This window comes from Anguilla anguilla, chromosome 9 (assembly GCF_013347855.1).
Source record: "Anguilla anguilla isolate fAngAng1 chromosome 9, fAngAng1.pri, whole genome shotgun sequence".
NCBI classification, from domain to species: domain Eukaryota; kingdom Metazoa; phylum Chordata; class Actinopteri; order Anguilliformes; family Anguillidae; genus Anguilla; species Anguilla anguilla.
The window spans coordinates 17,357,740-17,383,160 of NC_049209.1; the positions used below are offsets into that span (position 1 = coordinate 17,357,740).

General features: G+C 40.9%; 3 protein-coding genes across 6 annotated transcripts; 2 read left to right on the plus strand and 1 right to left on the minus strand.

Moving 5' to 3' along the window:
* Window positions 1-158: 158 nt before the first annotated feature.
* On the minus strand, window positions 159-7,480 carry si:ch211-137i24.12 (sodium channel subunit beta-3). Of its 2 annotated transcripts, XR_004766777.1 has the most exons (5): window positions 7,287-7,480; window positions 5,045-5,593; window positions 4,377-4,528; window positions 867-926; window positions 159-515 (listed from the first exon to the last, which is right to left on the minus strand). XR_004766777.1 is itself a non-coding variant. In XM_035431976.1 (4 exons), the coding sequence occupies exons 1-3, from the start codon at window positions 7,351-7,353 to the stop codon at window positions 4,398-4,400; spliced, it is 747 nt and encodes a 248-aa protein (XP_035287867.1). In that variant the 5' UTR covers window positions 7,354-7,480; the 3' UTR covers window positions 159-926; window positions 4,377-4,397. The 2 variants fall into 2 exon arrangements, 1 of the variants encoding a protein (XP_035287867.1); XM_035431976.1 differs by having other exon boundaries at window positions 159-926.
* A 3,839-nt stretch (window positions 7,481-11,319) lies between these two features.
* Window positions 11,320-17,604, plus strand: zdhhc23b (zinc finger DHHC-type palmitoyltransferase 23b). 2 transcript variants are annotated; one of them, XM_035431637.1, is made up of 6 exons: window positions 11,320-11,638; window positions 12,676-12,742; window positions 13,786-13,961; window positions 14,132-14,785; window positions 15,836-16,003; window positions 16,504-17,604. In XM_035431637.1, the coding sequence occupies exons 3-6, from the start codon at window positions 13,825-13,827 to the stop codon at window positions 16,775-16,777; spliced, it is 1,233 nt and encodes a 410-aa protein (XP_035287528.1). In that variant the 5' UTR covers window positions 11,320-11,638; window positions 12,676-12,742; window positions 13,786-13,824; the 3' UTR covers window positions 16,778-17,604. The 2 variants fall into 2 exon arrangements, with proteins under 2 accessions (XP_035287528.1, XP_035287527.1); XM_035431636.1 differs by lacking the exon at window positions 12,676-12,742 and having other exon boundaries at window positions 11,321-11,638.
* Window positions 17,605-18,061: 457 nt separating this feature from the next.
* LOC118234844 (T-cell immunoreceptor with Ig and ITIM domains-like) lies at window positions 18,062-24,336 on the plus strand. 2 transcript variants are annotated; one of them, XM_035431643.1, is made up of 5 exons: window positions 18,062-19,954; window positions 20,140-20,248; window positions 22,746-23,081; window positions 23,175-23,269; window positions 23,863-24,336. In XM_035431643.1, exons 1-5 carry the CDS (start codon window positions 19,949-19,951, stop codon window positions 24,067-24,069), a joined length of 753 nt encoding a protein of 250 aa, XP_035287534.1. In that variant the 5' UTR covers window positions 18,062-19,948; the 3' UTR covers window positions 24,070-24,336. The 2 variants fall into 2 exon arrangements, with proteins under 2 accessions (XP_035287534.1, XP_035287535.1); XM_035431644.1 differs by lacking the exon at window positions 18,062-19,954 and having other exon boundaries at window positions 20,140-20,276.
* The last annotated feature ends 1,085 nt before the right edge of the window (window positions 24,337-25,421 follow it).

Genomic DNA, 25,421 nt, shown 5'->3' on the forward strand with positions numbered 1-25,421 from the left:
TTACACTGAGCTTGATGCCAAGCACTTTATATAGTGTTGAGATCGTAATGGGTGATGCTGGATATTAATGGTTACCATGCACAGATTTATTTCTGAAGGGATCCATTTATTCTGTCTTATCTTCCCGTCATTCTTTAATAATTCCAAGGAGGCCTCTCTGTTATTTCAGAGTTTTATTTTTGTTTAGAAACAGTTGAACCCCTTCATACTGTCACCCTGTCCTGGCCACCGGATGTCCTGTACAACCCAGTGGGCATGAAAACCAGTATTACACAGATTAACTTGGGTCTAATTATTTATTCAGTTACCACTTACTGCATTCTAAATCTAAATTCCGGAGGCAGATCACTCAGCATCTGGGCCAATCAGAGTTGAACACATTGAGCCATTCATAGAATTAAAAACAAGTATTCACAACAGCGGTAAAATTCTACATGCAGGTTATATTCACAGCACTGTCGATCACAAAGGTTCTCTGCCAGTGATCCTCTTGCGTAGACTTTATGCTTCTTACCCTGTGCTTGGGGACACGGGGTGGGGTGGGGGGGAGGTTCATGGGTGAAACGAGAAAACAAGGTGTGGAGTTGGTCCCTCAGAGGGATGCAAATAACATTGTGGGCAGTCATAATCAAATTGAGGAAGGAATCCCCTGATCAGCGGGGCTCCACAACTGGGACCCGGAAACAGCCAGAGGACAACAATAATCATATCAGTCCATAAATCAATCATTTTTATGTTAATAGCAATCTTCAGTTACTTTTGTTTTACCATGCAGTGGAAAAGGTGGTAATGCAACCCACTCCACTTTGCACCATGACTATGCGTACAGTGTGAGTTTCAGACAACAGTCCACTACAGAGCCCCACCAGTTAAACAGGGTGAGTCACTGGTCAGCTGAGGTCCATCATGCAGGTGTGTTCTCCAACCTGTACAAACACACCAACCAAGAGTATCAGTTCATATGATCCATCAATCAATGAAACCCTTTGCTGTAGAATACATACAGTGCTGTGAAAAATTATATGCCTCCTTCCTGATTTCCTCTATTATTGCATATTTGTCACACTGAATGGTTTCAGATTTTTAGACAAAATGTAAAATTAGACTAAGGAAACCTGAGTAAACACAAAACACATTTTCAGTCATCAAACACATCACTTATGTGATGTGGAAAAAGTCATCACCCACTTAAGCTTAAAAACGGGTTGCATCATCTTTAGCAGCAATGAATGCAACCAAACATTTCTTATAATTTCATACACATCTTTCATAGTGGTCTGGAGGAATTATAGCCCACTCTTCTTTACAGAACTTGCTTTAATTCCAACAAATGAGTAGGTTTTTTTTTTTCTTTAGCAAGTACTCCTCATTTCAAGTCCTGTCACAGCATCTCTATTGGGTTCAAGTCAAGTCCTGACTTGAACGCAACTAGGCCACTCCAAAATTTTCATTTTGTTTTTTTTTCAGCCATTCAGATGTGGACTCGCTTTTGTGTTTTTGGTTCAATGTCTTGCTGCATAACCAAATTAGATTTCCTCAGAGGTCAAAGTTGTTTAGTCTACTTATCTTCCAATGTCACGTAGGCTAGCCTAATGTTAATGGTGCTACGTTGTCAAGGTTGTCGAGGCGCCTCTTTTATTCCTCCTATCATTGAGTCAATCCCTCCCGCCAAGTTACCGCCAGCTATTAAGGAGCCATTTTGGAGCCTCTTATCTCACCCAGATGTCGACAGCAGGGACTCCAGTATTCACTCCAGGGTTATATTAATGATATAACGAATAATAAGGAAAATATTAATGCATAATGTCATCGCTCTCACTCAACGTGAATGAAAGAAACATCTGCTGTCAGCGAAAGTGTGCGGCACTGTCATAACCGGGCAGAACTATCCGTGCATTGCTGGGTAGCTAACAATTTCACTGAGAGAAATATTTGTATTTATTCATAACCTAATCTATGTGGTATGGAAAATCAATTTGCTACCCTTTGCTCCCTGTGCGCACTGTTTATGTACAGATAAGCTACAACTCCTCATTGTAGTTACAATCATTATAGAAGGTAATGATTTTGAGCCAAAGCTTGACAGACGTCGAAGTGGTTAGCAACAATTGCTATGCACAGGAGCTGAACAAGCTTCCAGAAATAGAAAGTGAAGAGAAAAATGGGGAGAAAGTTCAAACGCGTGATGAAAAGCAAATTATCAATGTTCGGATTTAAAATGACATTTTCACCCTGATCTTTGAATTGTTATTTTTATGATCCAATTTTCACCTGAATTTTTGTATTAGGCTATGTTGCTGGCGAGCTAGTTGGTAAGTGGTGGTTTCCACCTTGCTACTTGAATCTCAGTTTTGCCCACTCTCTTTCTTATTGAGGGGTCAGGAACACTGACCTTCAATGTGGCTAGAGAGGCCTGCAGTTTTTTTGATGTTCTGCAATCTTTCGTGACTTCCTGGATGAGTTGTTGCTGCGCTCTTAAAGAAATTTTGGCAGGCCGACCACTCCTGGGAAGATTCACCACTGTTCCAAGTTTTCTCCATTTGGAGATAATGGCTCTCACTGTGATTTGGTGTCCTAGACCCTCCAGAAATGACATCTTTCCAGACTGATATATTTTAACAACTTGTTTTCTCATCTCCTCTGGAATTTTCTTTGATTGTGGCATAGTGTGTTTGTATGAACTTTGTGGTGACTACTACACTCTAAATATAAGGTTCAATACGAGTTATGTTTAGATTCAGCAGGGCTGGCTGCAATCCAGCCTGACTGTGTTCAGTCAACTGAATCAATGTATAAATTAAATTCGGTTCATTGGTTGATTGAGTATTTAAGGGGGAATTACTTTTTCACATGGGCGATATGGGTGTTTGATACCTTATTTAATTAAATAAATGAGATAATAATTTTAAACAATGTTTTGTGTTTACTCAGTTTCCCTTTTGTCTGAAGATCTGACCATTCAGTGCAACAAATGTTCAAGAATACAGGAAATAAGGAAGGGGAAAAATACTTTTAAACGCATAGTATGAAACAAAAAATACTCCTCCTAATATATGAATAACTAATAAAACTAATTCTATATTGTTAGTGTAATGCTATCGATAATAATACAAGGTTTGGGATCACGTTCTTGTAATTTGGTTGATCTCAGTAATGAATGTAAATTAAATTCATGACTTGAAAAATTCTCACAATGTTCTATGAGGATTTATCAATTAATACATTGAATTAATTTGCTAAATTGGCTGAAAAAGAAATTGCCCCCAACTCTGAAAACTACTATATGTTAAATATACTTCACAATATATTGACATGAAATGGCCAGGTCGTCCATTTGTGCATCTCGCTAAGTCTTACAGTAAGTCATGCACGTAGCACAAGAACCACTGAAACTTGGGGAGCTTCTGGCTTCTGCCCACAGGTAGTAAATATTTTCCAAACCACAGGCAACAGAGTACTACAGGAGATCAACTGGAGAAGAGACATTTATCTCAGCGATGACAACCGGAGGACCTTGGATGACTGGTATATTGTTGTGATCAAATGCAAAGGGCAGCCCAAGGACTTAAACCTACCTCTGGCAGGTTAAAGCCAACTGTGCCCTTCTACTTCAGACTACTGGGCACTGTTGGCTAGCAGTACATAAGGCTCAGATGAGGAATTTCTCAAATTTAGAGCTTGTTGCTAGTACTTCTTCCTGACTTCCCAAGTGAGCCACTCCTGAGTTTTTCTGAGACATGGTGTTTGATTTTCCTTTCTTTTTGATTCAATTTTTTCTTGATTTTAAATTGTTTCTTTGTATTCTTTTGATGGAGAACAAATAGTTCTTCAGGAGCACAGCGGGAACATTAAACATTGATCAAATGATGTCACACATTGTATGTGTTGTCTGTCTTCGGTGTCACATTCAGACTAGCACACTCCCCCATGGGTCACCTGCTCTTGTCTATCTTAGTGTGGGGTGGATTCTGAAGTCTGACACAAGATATGAGGGGGTGGGGCGGGGGGGTGAGGAGTAGAGCACTGCATGAGCACATGCCCAAACACACGCTCAAAACAGCAACTCATATTGGAACTAAAGTGACTGTGAGACTCTGCTAGGAGAGGGAACTCTAACCCCTCACTTTCAGCTAACCCTTGACATTACCATGACCCCCCCTCCCCAAAACGTCTTTAAAGGACCATACCAGTGTTACTACATGTCATTGTCCATTGTCAACATCGGCCACATAGTTTACATAAACCTTTACATAAATGTTTCCCAAAATTGCTTTCTTTTTAAGATATTGTGTTTGTTTACATTTTGTCCAGACAGACGTCATTCACTGCCATTCATGTTGAAACGGTGTGGAAAAACACCCCAAGTGAAATCTCACCTGATCAGGACCTCACTCCCATCACTTCTTCAGACAGGTTAGCTTGTCTCGAAACTGTGTCAGAATGAGGGCGATAAGCCCAATGGCCACACCCACTGCTGCCACAGTCACGCCTATTATAGTGCCCACAGACTCCTCCAACCCCAGCAGACCTGAGGGGAGAAAGAGCGAGTCAGAGCATTTCCCATCTCAGGCTTCAGTATCATCTATACTCTTTGCTAGCGTGTGTTGGTCAATTTTGCCACGGTCATGAGCATTCACAGTGAGCTCACATTTACATTTGAAAACTCCAAAATGTGTATGTGTGCTTAAGTTGTAGCAGCAACGTAGCCAGCAGTATTCGTATAGTTGGGCCTTCATAGAACTTGATGGGCCAGAACTACTTAAGCATGTGGTTCAGCCAAAATAAATGGATGGGTCAGGATATTATTTACATTGCTGTGGCCCACTCCTCTCTACATGGTGGAGCTGTAGATGTTGTGCTGATGTATTTGCGTTATAGCAAGTCTGTGTAATTGCATGTGTACAGATATCTGAACTGCACAGTATGTGTGTGGTATGTGCGTGTTCTTCTCTATTTGACTGTGTTCATGGGACAGTGGATGCAGACGTCCTGCAGCTTGGAAACTGGTTGCCCTCACAAGGACATGAACTCATCAACCACTCACCCAGGTCCTCACGAATGCTGAGCTTGGTGCCAGAACCCTGCAGGGCAGAGCCATCAGAGATGGTGAGGACGCACATGTAGACCCCGCGGTCCTGAACAGAGACGTTGAGAAGCGTCATGGAGAAGTCTCCATGTCCCACGTCCCCACTAAGGAAGGCACGGTCAGCAAACCTTTCCTCGGATGTCTGGTTCCCCTCCAGCACGGTGTGCTCACTTTCAGGCCCCTGGTGGATCCAGTGTACCGCCACCCCCTCTGGATCAGCCTCCTTCAGCAGGCAGGAGAACTTCACGTCTTCCCCTTCCACTGCCTTCTCCTTTGGAGGGTGCTGTTCTACCATCGGAGCCGCCTTCTCCTCCTCCCCAGTGGCTGCTGAGGTTGTGTCGGTGATATTTGCCTCTGGGGTGGACAGAGGCATCTGGGGCCCATCTGTCAGGGGCCCATCTGTCAGGGGGCCAGCAGTCAGGGGGTCAGGAGTTGCGGGAACAGGAGTAACAAGACCTGGCACTGTGGCTCCATCACAGACCAGACTGAGAGAGAGCAGTCCTCCTGCTGCAGGAAAAAGAGATTCTGTCAGTTCTTAATGAAGTCAACCAGAGGAGCGTGAAGGAACAGTGGATACAGGGAGAGACAGGAGAAGTAGATCCTTCACAAGCACAAAAGTTAATATACCACTTTACATTCACTCTAGGTACAGAACTCATACAGAACAAAACTCAGTCAATTATTCTTGTTTTATCCCTGTCTGTAATACTTATTCCATACACAAAATTAATACAAATTATTGTGCAATTAATTATTACAGGATCAGTACCGATACATTATCAGTAATTACAAGAAAAACGTATCAGAACTAATTAATAAGCAGATATTGTAATTGATATTTACATGTAGAACATTTACTGATGAAAGCACAAACAAGTTATAATTATTACACAATTATTATAGAATTGCATTATTCTACTACAACTGAATTAATTACAAGAGATAGTATTCAACCAATGATTCATAATTAAATTATTTTCGTTTTCAATAAAAACGTCTGCCAATTAAATGTAACGTAATAAAGAATTCACAAGTATGAATATTCAAATGCTGTATACAGTGATTTCTTATCGTTTCCTATGTTTATGGAGCATTTGGAACTACAACTTTCTTTAAATGTGCACATACATTTCTACTGTTAAGGATACGTTTAAATTCACATGTAATTACTTTGAGGCAGGATTAACTGAAGTAGATGTCTACTTGGCAATTGATCAACATGTCAAGCAAGTGTAGTCTGTCATATTCAATCTCTTAATGTAGGCAATTACACACACACACACACACACACACACACACACACATACTCTCACAGGCCTGTTCTTTTAGCTAAAAATAAGTGATGGGCAGACTTTCAGAGCAGTGACACTAAATCCCCAGTCTAAAATTAGAGATACAAAAGTCACATGGATTAAAGTATCAATGTGCCTCTGACACATAGAAGAGCTTTACAAACTGTTCATTAGAGGAGGAATGATTCAAACGTGTCCGAGTAATAATAAGTCTTGACAACTGCATTTGTCCCATAACAAAGAACTTTTCACACACACAGAACGCATGTACACACGCACACACACACACACACACACACACCCACATGCACACTCACACACACACACACACACACACACACACACACAAACAGTGTCCCCTGTATGGTCTACAGAGGTTAGAACGGATGAAGAGTTTGAAATGACCCTAGGGAATATTTTTGTTATTGTGGCAGGGCACCCGATTGGTGGGATTTTAGTGTATTATGATTTGCTGTCTCTAAATGTAGCAAACACATTGACAAAAATGAAAGAAAATAACAACTATTGCTTGCAGATCCTGATCACCATTTGGAATTGGAAGATGAAATTAGAAATAAAGCAAATGAAACTCAGGGAAAGCAGAACCGAGTTAAGGAGACATAACAGACATAAGGGGGGAGGTGGAAACAAGGACAGACATGAAGAGGGGCCAGAGAGACAGAGAGAAAGGTAGGGAATGACTGTTTAATGCATTGCCAGGTTTACTGAGGCACAGATATATACTGCACACTGGTGTGTGAACATATAAATGTGTCTGTAAGTTGATGACACTTTTTTTGGCTGCTTTTCCCACCAGTTGGCAGCAGATTCCTCCAACCTTGCAGCATGCTGGCTCAGCCTCAGAGTTAAGCAATGCACATGCCATGCAGGTGAGAAAGCATTCTTACCTATGACAGTGACGAGCAGCAGGTGAGTGAGAGTCTGTGCAGGTTGAGAGGGAGAGAGGGGGCCCATGGCAGTCCTCGATCTGGGCAGCACTGGGGAACGCGGGGGAGGGGAAGCACACTAAATCCAACCCCCTATCACATTTCCTGCGCGTGTCACTCCTACACAGCACACGACCTCCCCCCCGACATACCATGGGAGGAAAACACCCAAGATACTACAGTACACATCACCACATGCACACATACTCTCTCTGTCTCTCTCTCTCTCCCCTCTCTCTCTCTCTGTCTCTCTCTCTCTCTCTCTCTCTCTCGCTCCCTCTCACACAAACAAATTGCAAACCAGACCAGTTGTCTTTTATCTCTTAAATTTCCTCTTTCTCTAAATATAACCATCCAGTACTCCATCCAAATATACCCATCCAAACAACTAAAAGCCCCCAAAACCCTTAGCCCTTCCTCCATCCACAAACTTTCACACACACAGTTACAGAATGAAATCATGGAACTTGTCCCTCAAAATGTTTCTGCTTCTGAAAAAGCTTTGTTTACTACAACTTTCTTGTCATCGTTATTTTACCTTTTATTATAGGATATTTCTGTACACTTTTATTTCACCATTACAGCACTTTCTAGACATAGCCTCTCCTCCCATTTCAGGGCTCCATACTGTCTGGGACATATTAATATTATGCAAAGGAAAGTAGTCGTGTTTAGCACTTTGTCACATTTCCTTTGCATGGAATGACTGCTTGAAGTCCATGACCAATAGATATCTAGTTATCTGAGTATCTTCTCTGGTGATGTCTGGGCTGTACTGCAGCCATATTCGGCTCCTGCTTGTTTCAGTGGCTAGTTGCCGAAGTCTGCACTTCAGCATATGAAACGCTGGTTCAGTTGGATTCAGACTGGGTCCAGCTTTTGGCTTTGAAAAACTCCTTTGTTGCTTTAGCAGTATAAGTTTGCAATGCTTTTGTACTCATCAGAATTCATTCTGATGTTGCTAACAGCAGTTACATTATCAATGGAGACAAGTGAGCCAGCACCTGTAGCAGTCATACATGCTCAAACCATAACACCCATGTTTCACAGATAAGGGTGGTGCTTTGGATTTTGGGCAGTTCCTTTTGGCCTTCATACTTTGCTCTTGCCATCAGTGTGATACAAGGCTCTTTTTGGTAAATCGTAGCAATTCATGACTCTGTGACTGAAATATGCTCCTGTTTTTTTTTAACCTCTGCTCTGCTTTTTAATTACTGTTGCACTGCTGTCTCATTCCTCTTTTGATGTTTGTAACTCATTTGTCTACTGCCTTGCGTAACTTTGTAACTTTGTGTTTTATGTTAAGTGCCCCTTGCAAAAGAATGGGGTTTTCCTGGTTAAATAAAGATTTAATTAAAAAATAAAAAATGTTTCAAGCAGTTGGTTGTTCCAATTTTGGTATGCCTAATGTTTTGCCTATATCCTGGACAACTTTTTCTTATTTTTTAAGTGCTGTCCTGAAGTTTTTATGATACAGTCTTTAAACCAAGTAAAACCAAGTCATCTTACAGTTTCTGCTGTAATTTGTGCTGTTATAGCATATGATACTTGCTTTCCATGGAAATTATATAGTTTCTAAGTTAACCAGTTTACAGTCAGCTGCTGGAGGGAGGGGGGATGAGGAGGGGAGTTTTTATGGCCTGCTTGCAGCTATCTTCAGAGTGTGAATGTGGGGGAGGGGAGCTCCCTTGGCTGGTAGGTGCATAAAAATGAGATACACATGATTTATATGGGTCCCTTTTCATTTAGTATTTTTCCTAAATTTGAACAGCGACTGGATTTGAAGGAGATGTGGTCGAATATCATTTCCACAATTTTTGCATATTCATATTTGAATATCTTCAAGAATCTTGGATTGAGGGTGATATACTTCTCAGGACTGCTGGAGGGAAGCTTTCTGAGGGTTCTTGTCAAATTTTGTATAATTTTGTATAAATTTCAACCATGCTAAATTGAAAGTACAGTTTTGCAGCCATCTTAGGACATCAAATTTTCCTGCAATTTAACACAGGGATGTGCTGTAGATCACACATTTCTAATTTGGTAAGAATCAGGTAAACATTGTAGGAGAATTATTTAAAAGATTGTTTTGTAAAAAAAAAAAATGGCAAAAAATCCTATATGGTGGACACTATGGGTTTTATGAAATTATTTGTTAAGCATGAGGTGGGGGACATGTGGAAGAAATTTGGTGCATGTATGTGAAATGGGATGGCCATAATAATTTTTTCAATGTTGCAATTTTGGTGGTGGCACTGCATCGCCACCTAGAGTGTGTCATGCATGATAAAGTTGCGGCCATACTGGACCTGCCTGTAAAATTTTCATTTTTGAGCATGGGAACGGCATGAAAATTTAGGCAGAAGAATAATAAGAAGAAGAAATTGAATTCTAGCAAAATATTACGGGTCCTACTCACCCTTAGTGCTTGGCTCCCTAATTACAATCCTAGCAATTACAACCACATGTGAATTGTTAGATTACAAATCTAAAATCAGGAAGTACAGCCAAATCAAGAAAAAATACAGTTGTCTTTTGGATTAGAGACATTTCTTTCATCACAGTTTTCTAGTGTTCAATTTGAATATATTGCTATCTAGTCGTAGGGACAAGTCATCATAACATCCATTGATGTATTGGCCCACAGCAATGCAATTGTCAGTTACATTAGTATTCTTAAATGTAAGCAACACACCACATGTACAAACTGTATTTGTGCCACAGAGAAGCCAGTTGGTTAGCAGTGTTAATTCTGTTGGAGTATACAAAAATGTATCCACATAAAAAGCAAGGGACTAAAGAAAAACTCCCGAGACATTTTAAGGAGTGAGTTTTGAATTTGAAAAATAAAGAGCAACAAGGCTGTATTCCTATTCTGGCAGGATGTGATGACAAAATAATGGAGTGTTAACTCAATCATTCTTTTATTTAGTACATTTGTTGCATCCATCACTGGGTACACAACTCAAACTTGCAAATACAGTGAAATCCTTTCTCTCTGGTATTAAGGCATCAACAGCATATAACTCTGTTGCATAACTTTGGTTGCATACATAGTGGTACAATACCACTGTGTTTTTTTGCCAGCTGCGCTCCATGGGATGTTGCCAAATGATAATGTCGTATAGCAAGTTGATCTCATTCACAGGACCAAGGGCACCTACATAACTCATCCCTCTGTTGTTCTTCAGTTGCCTCACTAAGGTAAACAGATATAAATATAGAATTGAGTCATGAGGGGTCGGCAGTTGGGGTAAGAAGAGTTGGCGCAAGTAGCACTCAAAGCAGATATAGCATGTAGTGATTTGTTTTAAGTAATCTAAGTAAATTACAGGGGAAGTAAAAAAAAAAAATTAAAATCACAGATGTTTCAGCTGTTAGCATTCAGTGTGCAATGATCAGTGTGGAGGGGGAGATAAAACAGTCTGCATCTTATATATGACCATCTTTGTGACAATTGGGTAGAGATTTTAAAAGAATGGAAATTTGTAGTTGGTATGCTGGAGGCCAGAGGCATTCACATGTAACATCTCAGACTGGACCTGCACTGTTTAACAAATTGTGAAGATTCTGTCATAATTAGCATCCATTGTGACTAATAGATGTAAAATTACAATGAGCAAATCAGGACACTTCTCAGCTCATCTTATATCACAGAAAGGCCACACATGGAACAGCAGTAAGTAACAGAAGACTTCATAAAACCTTACAGGTACCCTACCGCATTACCAACGAAGCAAGTTTGATTTTGTGTTGAGTGGCCTTTGCATTCAAATTATAAACCTCTCTGCTAATTGTGTTTTTTCATCCCAGTTTTTGAAAGCAAAATTTAGGGGGCAATTTTATATAATTTCCATGGAATTGACAAATCACAGTATTAATCAGATAAAATACAATTTCAGACACTGTGAATTACATATGCTTTTCAGCAGCGTACATTACACAAATTTTTTCTGACAGTCCGCGTGCGCCCCCTGTGTACCTCTCACGACAAAACAGATAGTTTTCCAAACCCATAGCTGAACGCGTCGGAAAGATACATCTTCGTGAACCCGCACGTTGGACGCACTCTCGTGGCACCACCCATCAACAGGAACATCAAGTGGAGTGTAGTCCACGCTGTTTGTATGGTGAACAATAGTGAAACACCTTGAAGCGTGTTTAGTACGACTGAAATCATATAAGAAGGAAATATCTGTCCTGATGTTATCAGAATACATCTAAAAGCTGACACGATTTTCTCAAGGAACGTTGTAACTCCCCATGTCACACAGCCTTCACCCCAGCTGATCCTGGATCCTCTCCGAGAATCGGTAAGTCATTCGTAGCTTCCGCATAACATTACCGGTCACCAGAAGAAAACAACTTCTTGTTAATGCAGTTGGTTTCGGTTCTGTTTTTCAACACAGCATAGATATGGTGCTACATAATTTATTTTCAGTTTAACGAGTTAATTATTGTGTGAAATTATGAACTTTAAAAGAGTGCATTGAATGAGAATTGAATTCGTATTGTAGGCTAAAGGAAAATAGGAAAACGCATCGCTGTCTTTATCAACAAACATATTGCGAGGCATGTCCGGAAAAGCCAGTGCCCCCACCCTAAATATGTTACGTGCTTCCCTTATTGGTAGAGTTAGTTCGTGCCAACTTCTTTTTTCAACCGTCACCTGACCCTGTCAGTTATTCTGTGATGAAATACTCCAGGGCTACTTAATAACTTAAGTTACAGATGAAAATAGCAACTTGTGTCCTATATTAAAAACATTGCATTTCCGCTATTAGCGTGTTTCAAAGATTAGATGTATTCGGTATCAAAGACTAATCATAACACTACGGTGCCAGTGCTGAAACCAGAACTTGAATAGTGCTGTGGCAAATTGCCCAAGGAATATTTTCATTACATTACATTACATTTATTTAGCAGACGCTTTTATCCAAAGCGACCTACAGAAGTGTATACCAAAGGTCATTGGAACAACTAGCCTACAAAACACAGGTTCAATAAGGTACAATACTCATTTTGTAGTCATTCATAGCCAAGAACACAAAGTTCCATAACTTACAGAATATTTCATGTGGATGTAGGTCTTAGAAGGGTGGATTGTTGCTCCTCAAAGGCACATGCTACTGAAGTGGATGAGGCTGCTTGTCTTCTTATCTTTCACATGTACAGTACCCCCCATACTAAGTCTGAAGTGGACTCAAGGGCAAAGGGGATTGCATATGTATGAAATGATGCTTTCCTTTTGGCGTAGGTAGTTGCCTGTGACCCATAGGAAAAAGCAGGCAAGCTGTAGGAAAACAAAGTGAGGCATGTACTTGTTTTTTCTTATCCTTCACATCAACAGTACCCCACAATGTCTCTTAAACTGGGCCAAAGCATTGAAGTTGGTTTGCTCAAGTTTGCTGAAAAAGGTACAATATCTGCTTTCAAAATGAAATATTCTGCTAAGAGCTGTTCAGTGGTGTATCAGGAGAAATGTGAATGTATTTTATAAATAGTTTGACTTTTAATTAGTCTATAGCATTCACTGGTTATTTTAGTAACAAAAGTTAGTATACACAAACATATTAGTAGCCTACCAGTCCTGACATTCTCAGCAATTTTCTGTAAATGTTATTTAAATTGAGGGGCATTTGTTGTCCCAGATATTGTCTTGTAACTCTAGAAAAGGTTTACTTTAGATTGAACAGATTGGTGCACTCTCAGGACATCAGTGGTCACTGTAAGACTGGCTACGTTTACAAGCACACCAATACCCTGATTATTGGGAGTAATCAGTTTATGCCAGTATTTAGATTATTGAGTGCACAGGGATATAAGTTATGCGATTACTCCAATAACTGCATTTACATTATTCTTTCCATGATTGGGGTATGCTCAACGGAAACAGTGCACTAATGGCAGCCATGCTTGTTTCAAAACGGCAAAAGAAGAAGGATGTCTACTTGCACCAAACATTTGAAGGATTGGGCAAAAGTCCAGCAGTCTTAATTGAGTTTTGAATATGAACTGATTATGACCTTATGCTGATAAAGATAATCAGATACAGGCATTTATGTGACCATTTCAATAATCAGAGTATTGCCGTAATCAGGGTAAGATGGGTGTAGTGCTTGTAAACACACCCCCTGTAACCTAAAATCCTGCTGTGCCACACTAATAGTAATAACTTTATGCAGCACTTTTCATGAGGTGCACTAGGATCTCTTTCCAACGAAGGACGCAAATAAAAGGCATTGGCAAGGAATTAGGTTAACTAAAAATAAAAAGGGAACACTGAGCACATCTGACCCAGTTTGTGCACCGCACAATAAAAACTAGAGACTTGTCTATTCCCCTTAAATAAATTGACTCTGTCATTAAGACCAGATTCTAGTGTGTCGAAGCAACAGGGATATCAACTTTCGGGGCAGGGTTAAGGCTCTTTGAACTCCTCTTCGATTCCTCTCTGCAGGCTTGTGAGTGTGTACAATAGACTGAAAGGCCAGCCATTATGGCGAAGAGAGCCAGAAAGGCAGCAGAGCCAGAAGATCCTCTGTGCTGCTGTGAGTTTGTGAACCATGAAGGGGAACGGACTCACATGGCAGCCTGCTTCTGTGACTGTGAGCACCTGGATCAGGCCTGTGATAGGTGAGGAGCAGTGGGGAACTTTAGGTTTAAGGCGATGTTAGAAGTTGTCATTCAGTTGTCTTCTTGTATCGCTGTCTCCCCTTAATACACTATTGCTCTTTTTCTCTTTTTCCCCATTATCTGTCACTTTCTCTCTCCATTTCTCTCCTCACCACTTCTGTCTCTCTCAGGTGGCTCAAGGGGGAGGCCCAGAAAGAGGGCGCCCTCTCGCAGGTGGTTGCGGTAGTGCAGGACAGACTGCGGGTGCCCTGGCTCTATGGGGCAAGGCAGGTCGACCTGTCTGTCATTCCGCCACTGGTGTTGCTCCCTGTCCTACTGCGCCTGGCAGCACTGCACTTGTTCCTGGGTGTGTTGGTGATGATTGGGCTGCCAGTGCTGGTGCTGTGGTACTACTATGCAACGCACCGGAGGAAGGGCCGAAGCCTCTTTTTCCTCAGCCTCGCTCTTTTCTCCCTCGGCTACATGTACTACCTCTTCCTCACGGAGGTGGTGCCGCGAGGTGACGTAGGCCTCCTGCAACTCTGTACTGTGACGATAGGTGTGGTGTTCACCTTGTTCTTCCTCGCCCTGACCAAGAGGGACCCGGGGTATTTGAAGCCCCACCCAGCTGACACCCAAAACAGTGTGATCGACCATGGCGGTCCACCTGAGCTCGCCTGCGCCCCCCGCAATGGCGTAAGTCCGGCGGAGCAGTTGTACGCGAGGCCCAGTGAGAGCGCGAAGAGTAACTGGTGTCACACCTGCAGGGTCGTGCAGCCTCCTCGAGCAGGGCACTGCCGAATCTGTGGCTTCTGTGTTCGCCGCTTGGACCACCACTGTGTCTGGTGGGTTTCATTAAACACCTCTGTCTGTCTGGAAGGGTCTATGTCATCTGTTCCCACACACTAGAGAAACATGATGTGGTGGCTGGGTGATTCATTCTGCTAAAACACTGGGTGGCCTTTTACCGCACATGATTGTTGGTAGCGCCGCCACTAGAGGGTTGGTCTGATTCAGTGGGGTTGTCTGTGGGTCATCATGCAGCAGTGACTCCTGTTGTGATTCAGATGCTTGCAGCATGCCTGATGGTAGTCTATATGAAGTGTACTCCTCCAAATACATAGTGAAAAGAGGTAGCAGCTAATGGCATGCATTACCACAGTCTCGCCTGCACTCTACTGCATTGATAGATCATTTTGCAGTGATGAGTCTGGTCTGTGAATACAATTTGGCCTTCTAATTATGAGGAAAAAAAATCAGAGTTCAAAATGTGTTTGGAAAAATGTTAAGGAGCATCTCAAATCAAAACCTCATTTGATCTTGCAATAGAGCATTTACAACTGCAAACGGCTGCATGATGTTTCAGACAAGAGTGAATGGATTATAGTGCTTTAGCTGGAATTCATGACCTACCACTCAAGAATGATAAAACTGGTACTATTAGTAAGTTTTACTTCAAATCAGGACTAAAGAATCTGATGATGTTAGTTGCTGATCATGATTTTTTAATTGGTGCTATTTAAATGAAATGATACCAAAGCATAAAGCACTATATTCACTGGGAATGAGAGAAACATTGGGGCTATTTGTTCCTTTCTGCAGATCTGTCATTTCCACACACACACACTCAAAGATTTTTTCATATTTGAGATTTTAATAATGTGGATTAATTACTTGTGAATTTGTTATTGTGTCCAACATTGATGGCAAATACCTTTGATTCCTACATATTTATTAATTTATCCTTGATAAACCTTATTGGCTAGCACTGATCTTGATGAAGAGAGTTTTGGTTCTGCAGTGGTGTGTATGTGTGTGAATGCATGAATGCAGAGAGAGATGAACCAAGGATCTCAGTACATTTGTTTCGTCTCTGTCACTATAATGTGGACCAGGATTAACAGCTGCGTGGGACAGGCCAATCACCGCTGCTTCCTGCTGACGCTCCTCCTCTTCCTGTTAACATCAGTGTATGGGATAAGCCTGGTTCTACGCAGTGTGTGTCCCAAGCAGAACACGCTGTTTGCCCTACTGTACTGCCCTGGAGTCTATACCCAGTACAGGTACCCTAAAACTACACACAACACAGACACAGTCACATAGTCGCAGAGTCTACATCCAGTACAGTTACCCTAACTCTACACACAACACAGACACAACTGCATAGTCTTGGGGTTCTTACCCCACATAGGTACCCTAATGCTACACACAACACGGACACAACCGCATAATCCTGGGATCTAAACCCAGCACAGGTACCCTGACCCAGCACAACACAGACAAAAATCTATGTACTGGACTGGTATCTACACCAAGTACACAAGAGAGACCCCTCTGTTCAGCTCCAGAAGCTAAGCCCGATGATTGTGCTATAACTGAATATATTGAGGTACAACTGTGCAGCGCTTGAGTACAACTCAACAGAGGGTCTAACTCAACACACAACATGCTCCCTATTTGGATTGTGTGCTGGGTATTTAGACACAACTTTCAACACACAGAAGGTGTAACATATATTTCTGTGTATTGAATTGTGATGTTGCGTGTGTTTGTGTGTTTGCAGCACGGCATTGTGTTTCACCTGTTCCTGGTACTGCAGCATTGTGACAGGGGGGTTGCTGCACCTGCTCGTAGTGCAGTTCTTCAATGTCAGCTACAATGTGACAGAGCGTGAGGCACGACTAGCCCTACGTCAGAAGCAGGGACGAAGACACCTGTGGGGCCTCATCGTCGATACCGGGACCTACTCGCGTGGTTTTCTCGGCAACTGGACCGAGTTCTTGACCATGAGTTCTTCCACTGATGGCCCCTCCTTAAGCCTTACTGACCTTGTGTAGCACCCTGTTTCTCGTACGTCAAAGACGTGGGATTTATGCAGCTGCAAAAAATATTTTGCCATGGTGCTGATGGGTGGTGAAATTCAATTCTGCAATCTCAGTACATGTGCATGCACACTTAGCTTCACCTCCTGTCAGCACTTGTGCAGTTCCCTTTTGTTTTGGGTTGGTGTGGTTGGCTTCCTGGCTTTTCCACTGTATATCGCTGGATGGCAGTATGGTATCACTAGCCAACATGCAGACAAACTCTAATGGTGTATATTTGGTCACATATATACTATAGATATTAGGCATTTGAGGTTTAGCACAATACTGCCCTTGCATTACATTTATAGGGACTCATCTCTCATTATCTTCTCTGTGCCTTGTTACTGAATTTCTGCACATTGGTTGCCCAGAAATGTGGTGATATCAGTCAGTAAAATGCAGTGCTCTCACTGGTTGCAAGTGACACTGGCCCATATTTTGACACTTGACGTTTTTAAGTGTGAGTTTGTGTGTGCATTGCTTTACTGCTGGTATAATTGACCTCATATTTACATTTCTGCACTATGCATCAGAATGCCCTCACAGCCCCCCTTAATGGCAGCTGTTAATACAACATACTATTTGGTTTGGTAGTTTGAAAACTAAGGAAGTTTGGAAACAGGTGACGTGACAGTGATCATGCCAATGCTGATTTTCATCATTCAGTTTTGCATGGATTACTGTAGCAACAGAATAACCCAGAATATGCAACTGATATCTTATGAATGAATGAATATTTTTGAATGTATGAAGTGTTTAATGTTATATAATCACTGTCATAAATATTTTGACAAATGAGATTTCCCCAAGCTTGTGAAAATGAACAACATTCCCATAGAAGAGAATAGGCTGCTTAATACTTCCCCCAAACCCAAAGGTGAGTTTAACCTGCTGTACTTTACTTATGATAGCTGTTATTGTGTCAGCATATTCCCAGGCCTGAATCATGTAGGTAAAACATTTTAGGTGCATGGACATGGGATTTCTGCAAGACTACTTATGGTTCCTACCTAAAGCACAGAAATATTACATTACATTACAGGCATTTAGCAGACGCTCTTATCCAGAGCGACTTACACAACTTTTTACTTAGCACTTTACATTGTATCCATTTATACAGCTGGATATATACTGAAGCAATGCAGGTTAAGTACCTTGCTCAAGGGTACAACGGCAGTGTCCTTACCCGGGATTCGGGTAACCTTTCGGTTACAAGCGCAGTTCCTTACCCACTGCGCCACACTCCGTCCTGATATAGTCACATAGCAAAGAAATTTTGCAGAAATTTCCATGAAATCTTAGTTAAAAATCCACTGGTTAATCATTACACCCTTCTGACTTTAAATGTTGTTAATCTTAAGTACAAGTATTTTTGTGAAATATCAGACATCTGTGGCATATTGATGATTTGTAAGGAGTTTTTAAAAAAACGCTCATCGTGAGAAGAGAATATAAATGTTCTACTTTTCACATTGTGATGGATTGTTCATTTCAAAGTTGAAACAAAAAACAGGATTTTAATTAGTTTTAAATAAGCAGTATGGACTTAAAACAAACTGGTAAAAATCCATATAATAACAACTGGATGCCTACATGTCTGCATTGCATGAACTACTAGCAATGTAGTTCATTGTTCAAGCAAAAATTGTTCTGGTGTGCACATTAACTCCACCTAAGCTAATGCATATTATCATGAAAGATAATCATTATTTATTGCAATTTTGAATTAATAAAGCTATCAGATATGCTAATTCCTTGGGATATGAATACTTTGGAATGTCATATATCTGAAACATATTTAAACAGTTTGAACCACATTTGCTAGGGCACTGAAAATGTGATATTGTAACAGTTACTTCTAACATGGCAATCGTTTTACTATTGGGAAAAAATGTTCATTTCTGTTTGTACACTGATGATCAGAGATATGACAACTGGAGGCTGCTTACGCTTACACTGTCTTCCCCAACCCCCAGCATACCAAGTAGTCTCTAGCCAACCCCTAGCATGCTGAGGTGTCTCTAGCAATCACTGAGTTATGAGTTCATGCCACTTACCATCAAGTCAGTTTGTTTCATAATATATATTTCTCAGACGCTGACAGTGCAGCCCGACTTCTCTTCATGTCAGAAAAACCTCACCACTTGGCAGACACCACAGAACATTTGTGTTGCACAAATGTTTCTTGATCTCTTCTCTATTTGCATGCCCTCCCCCAGGCTGAAAATTCAAACTTTTATCGATGGGAATAAACTTGCCTTTTATACATTTTTTCAGTCCTCTGCCAACTTGAGTCACAGGCTTTGCGCTTGGGTCTAGTTTCCTTCTGTTGGACAGTTGTGCAACTGTAACAATGATGTTTTATATTAATTAGTGAAATGCTTATATCTGCGTTGGCAGTAGTTAATGTAATAATGTATTCATAAATTGAGAACTGAAAGCAAATAAACCAAAAAAAAAAACATGCAACAGAAAAAGGGGAATTGATCTCACTTGAGAGTCCATGATGCTAGACTCACACTTTCATTGCATATTTCCTTGGTGACAGAGCACATTATTCAATGAAATATAGAATGAAAAATTCTAATTCATGAACAACAGAAAAATATTAATTTGAACATTCACAGCTCCAAGCATTTCATTGGGCTATTTGAAAAGCACCCTGGTAAAATGAATCATAGGTCATTACAGTTCTTCATTTGGGCAGGGGATGTCCTACATGAAGCCCTTATGTAAGGGCTGTTTGTATTTATAGGTCAGAGGTTTACACACAGTTCTTTAGTTTTCAGAGCAGAGTTGGCATATGCGAGAATCCTAGCAGTGGCTTTGTAGACCACCATGCTTGCACAGAGGCGTCAGTGCAGAATAAAACGGGTCCCCGTGGTGAAGCCCACATGCTTCAGCCCTGCAGGAAACAGGAAGTGGTTTCATGGTGCAGAAGGCCTCGTTTCTGCAGATGAAGCGAGAGAAATGAAAGCAGTTAAGCCCCCCCACTTCTCTACCTTTTTTTCTCAAAATATGTTATGAACATAACTGCTTTCAGATCGTCACAGCTGTTTTATATGATAATATTTTACCTCCCTTCATGTTTGTAGTTCCAGTATAGCACATACCTTACTGAAGAGTGTACTGTGACACCCTCATATGCTGGTATGTATGCTGCTAATACATGCAACTGACTATGGAATAATTATGGTATCAATTTTATCTGGTCCCCTATCTGTTTCTTCCTTGCCCACGATGTTGTTGCATCTGTTTAATCTCTCCATCCTTGGCGTGAGTTTCATAATGAGCACCATGGTTAAGTGAACAATGCGCTTCCTGTTCTGCTGTAGACTTCACAGAGACGCAGCAGCATGAGGGTCATATGGCCTGATCAGGCACTGCTCTTTCAGAACAGGATCCAGAACATAATCCTGCTGCTCGGGCTGCTTTTCATCACCGGTAAGACCCAGATCGAATTACTGTTCAGGTATGGCTTTCTCTGAACAAGCAGATAAAATAAGAGAGATACTTGCGAAGAATGGGGTCGTCACACTCGGTGCAGAGAACAAAATACTATTGTTGGTAGGAGAATCTACTCTTAATGATGATGTTCAGATACATTCAAGGGGGTAAATGTGGAAACTTTCCAGGCCTACCTTACAGGTGGGAGGGGGATTCATTAATGAGGTTTTGTATTGATACAAATTAGGATAATCAGGTTTTCTCCTTTTCCCAGACATTTTCTCACCAAAAATATCCATCCAACCAGGATTTCTAAATTCCTAACAATATCTGATTATCTTTTGCTCATTCCCTAGACCGTATATAAACAAAGAAATAGATTTATTATTGTAGATCAGATGACATCTGTGTACAGCTATATGGGTCTATATCCTCCGAGCAGGAACCGACGAATCAAAAGAAAAATTCATTTCTGCTTCTGCTTATGTGCGGTAATGACATATACCGTAATAATAAGGCTGATAATCCAATGTAGACTGGATCCTCAGCCTTATTATTATGTTCATAATGCCCGCATCTCCTGGCCCTTTTTATGAAATACAATATATGGTCACCCTATGTCAATGTTAAAAATTGTCAAGTTCATATCACATCGGGCTGGGACAGACAAGCAATAAAACTAATACTGAAAGAGAATTAAGTGCCCAAACAGGTGTACAGGGAACAGAAAAAGGATTTAGATGTGTCTGCAATGTGATTTTGCCACATCAGAGCAAATGGGCAGTGGGAGATCATGTTAATGTGCTGATACTAAATTTCACTCAGGACAAAATGCACATCAGGCAAAAAAAAATGCTGACTATGTCCCTACAATTGTCAGGAGACTCTGTTTGGGGAGCTGGTAAAGCACACCAAAAAAACCATTGCATACCACAATGAAAGATTTCCTCAAAATACAAGTGTGCGAGTGTGGTGCACCCTCAAATGTACAAACCAGAGCTTATCTATAAAAATAAAAATATATATAGCTATACTCTACAAATTAGATTTTGAAAACCAGGGGTATAGTGAACAGTTTATACAAGTAATCACTAAAGAGCAGTTCAAGGATGGAAGTTTATTGTTAGTGGTAATTCCACTCGACTAACTAGCTTGCTTGCTAACTCACATTGCATGAAATTTGTCATCATCAATTATAAATCATTTCCTATTGGAAAACATTGACTGACAGAACCATATACTGATGATTCCAATACTGATAATTCTGTATATCCAGTATTGTTTCATGGGCAGGATGCAGGAGTAAGTACAGCTGTTATGATCCGACCCCTACCCATCCCTTACCCTAAGTTCCCCAGTAGAGGTCAGCCAAACGCATTGTGATGTATGGTTGCAGGTGTAAGCAAAAACTATTTTAAAAGCCCACAGGCACAGGGGGAGGGGCAGTCCCTTTACCTGCAATTACGAGGCAGGCAACTCACCAACTCACTACGTTTTCCACAACATGGTGACTGAGGCCAAAAAACCACCACTTTCCAATTGCATCTCAAATATACTTTGCAGCACACCAGCAAGCGCTGTGCCCCTCAAACTTGTGCAGTAGATGGCACACAAAAAACATCCAGCACAACCACACAGGGATACACAACCTCATACAGCAGCTGCCACTGTCCTACTAAAACATGAAAACTCGAAGAACCAGCATCTTGTTCCTGGGTTATAGTTTTTGGTATGGGTAGACTATAGGAATAGTAGGAGCTCTGTCAAGGGCCATTTCCCACTAACCACTAAAAAGTTCAGTTCTTTCATTTCATGTTTCAAACTATTTTTAATTGTCAACAAACATGTTTTGTGCCATGAACAGTAAGATTAGCTTTATTTCATGATTGAAGAATTTAATGTTGAAGAATTGTATAGTTTTTTTATTTTACAGAATGTTTAATTGGGTAGACTAATGCTAATGAAATAATATTATTTTAGTTATTTCGTTATTTAAGCAAGAATAGAGCATTACAGTAATGACTTCTTTTTGTTGGCCAACTTGGAAGTTTCTTCCGCCAGAATTCCAATGCTTTTTTTTTCCCATAGGGATTTCGTTTTCTGCAGAAAATAAGGCATATGTTTAATGTAAGTTTAAAAAAAGTTTCACATTTTGTTATATGCGATAAATTACACCCATTAATATCTCAGCCGTTAATTTCAAATCAGTAACAAGTTGCTATATGGGCTTACGTTACATTGGAAATCTGCCGAGGGAACCCATGGCTCAAAAATGCGAACTCACTTCCGTGTTTTTGCACTACAAACGGTAACACTCTATAGGGCTGGTATATCTATGTATGCATGTCAATGGGCCAAACAGGTTTTGAGAATGCATACAATGTACAAGTATATCTTATGTTTGCATGGAGTCAAAGTGCAGTGCTGATTATTTCTGGTCACAACACATTTCTCTAATAGTTAGGGCTTGAAATTCCCTTCCTCCCTGTCTCAGGGTCCCTGGCTACAAGAGTGACCACACCCAGGAACATGACAGCCCTGACTGGAAACCCTGTGACCCTCACTTGTGACCTGGATGGGGATGGTAAGGTATTCCAGGTGGAGTGGAACAGGTGTGATGGGCGAAAGGTGCTCGTCTTCCACAGAGACCATGGAAAAAGCGTCAACACTGGCTACCGAGAACGCATCTCTGTGGTGACGTTGAACAGATTCACATTGCTTGAGACGAGAGCCAATGACAGCGGAGAATACTGCTGTGAACTTAGTACCTTTCCTCATGGCACACTAAAGGGGAAACTTACCCTGCTCCTTCAGACGGACATGTCACAAGGCAAGCCCTCAGCTGCCCCTCAACACACTTCTGCATTGCTCCACCATAGTACACCAGTGGTAATGTCTCATGAACTTCCTCTCTCTGTTACAGTTTCCAGTTCCTCTTCACTGATTGTATCCATTGTGAGTGGGATTCTGGGCTTTGCAGTATTGGGTGTACTCTTTGCTCTTCTGGTGTCATGTCAGGTGAGAACAACATTGTTTTTTTTCATTCTCCCACATGTGTATGTGTGTGTGTGTGTGTGTGTGTCTCAGGCACCACAGTGCTTACCACTCCTAGGTCAGTGTTCAGTTTTTTGCTCTCAAGAGTCTCATGGCAAGAAGATGGAAGCCATTGTTATTGCTCACTCTGCCATAGATTTATAACAACCATTTAATTAATGTAGTTGAACTTATGTTAGAGTTAATCTACAGGTATTAAACACCTGAAATGTGTCAGAATTGTTCTGATATTTCTAATTGTACTTCAAGTATGCTGACAGTTACTTGAGTAGAATTCATCACAGTAAGGTATTTATGATCAGTGCTTCAGCTACTAAAGTGTTTGAAAGCTACTTTAAAACGCCCACTTTGCACTTCATATGTGTGTAAATATCAACATATCAACTGTATGTACTGCAGTTTTCTCAGAATGGCACATGAGATACATCTCTTATCTGATACAATGTGACTGCAAGCATGTGACTGAGTTCTCAAGCAAAACCTCACAAATGTCATGATAGACATGTGCCTGTCCAGTGTGGCCAGATCCGAAAATCACTGACAAGTTCTTTCTGTAGGGGAGGCGACGAAGGGTCCGGCACCCAGTGCACGTAGCTGTCCACTCTAGGGGCCTTCCCCAGAGCCACCAGTCCTTCCTCAAGACAAGTCCCTTGAACATCAGGAGGGAAGGACAGGAAGAAAAGGATGTGGAGGAAGAAGAAAAAGCAGATTATTTCAATGTCTTGACTTCCAAAATTGTCAACAACTCCTCAAATTCTCCCTAGAGAGCAGAATGCCCCCCCCCCCCCCCCCCCCACTAAATAATATATATTTGTATATAAGATAATTGTTAAAATTGTATTTGCAATTTGTTTCTTTCACCTATAAAAAAATACAGGAATGTATATTGCAGACTAAATATTATTGTGCTGTGATTGCTTTTCCACTTATATGCAATACAAGAAATTGATTTATGCAAAAGAGAAGTTCTCTTGTGGACCCTCAACTTCACTGAAATGTAAATTTATTAAAACTCAAAAATGAAATTCGAATCATCTCTGTGTATCAATTGTCAAAAAGCAATTCCTTGTTTTTCTGGTTTTTAAGGAGAGCAAAAGTATCGGGACAGTGACACAATTTGTGTTGTTTTGGCTCTGTTCTCCAATGCATTGGATTTGAAATAAAACAATGAATATGAGCCTGCAGTGCAGACTGTCATTTGAGGGTATTTGCATCTATATTGGGTGATGTAGGAATTACATCTCTTTTTATACACCCCCCCCCCCCCCCCCCCTTAGGGGAGCAAAGGTAATTGGACAGTTGGCTGTTGAGCGCCGTGAGTCTTTCCAGCAATAGCTCATGCACAAGAAAGCGAACAAAAGGTCTAGAGTTGATTATATGCAAATAATTTGCATTTGAAGTTAGTACAACTCCATCCGGAGGAGAGCCCTAAAGACATATAAGTAAGTACATATACACACAAATACATATAAAAGCTCTATCAAGCCGTACACCTTCATCCCACTGCAGGGCCATCTGTACAGCACCAGAACCGCCCTTGCTCAAATAACTACCACGATCCTACTATAGAGAGCTATTATTTTTTTATATAGAGAAATATTATTATTTATTGGGAGGCCCTAGACCAGTAACAACGCTGTTGCTGGAGATCTACCATCATGTAGATTTTCATTTCAACCATAATTTGTCTCCACTGACTCGACTAATATGCAGCTCAATGAGATCTTTAACTGTTGAGTCCTTTGTTAGGGTTGGAGTGAAAACCTGCTGAACAGGGTTGGTTACCACCGCCCTAGAGGTTTCAAGCCATAGAGCGTAGTTGTGATCATAAATTTCAGTAGGCTGTGTGTAGCAGTTTGTTTCCAGAAATCCTGAGAAATATTAATGTAAAATGTAGCCTACGTATTTTATTACATGGCCCTATTACATAGACTACTTTTACAGTCTGTTTTTCATATGGAACGTAACGGTCGTTAATCGTGTTTCAAAATACATCGGGAAAGCTTTTTATTTTCCCTTCAAAAGCATAATATTCCCATTCACTTTAACGGGAGCTCCTACGTTTTGCCCTCAACATACGCAGTACGCGCTAACTTCCGGGGCTTCACGAGCTTAC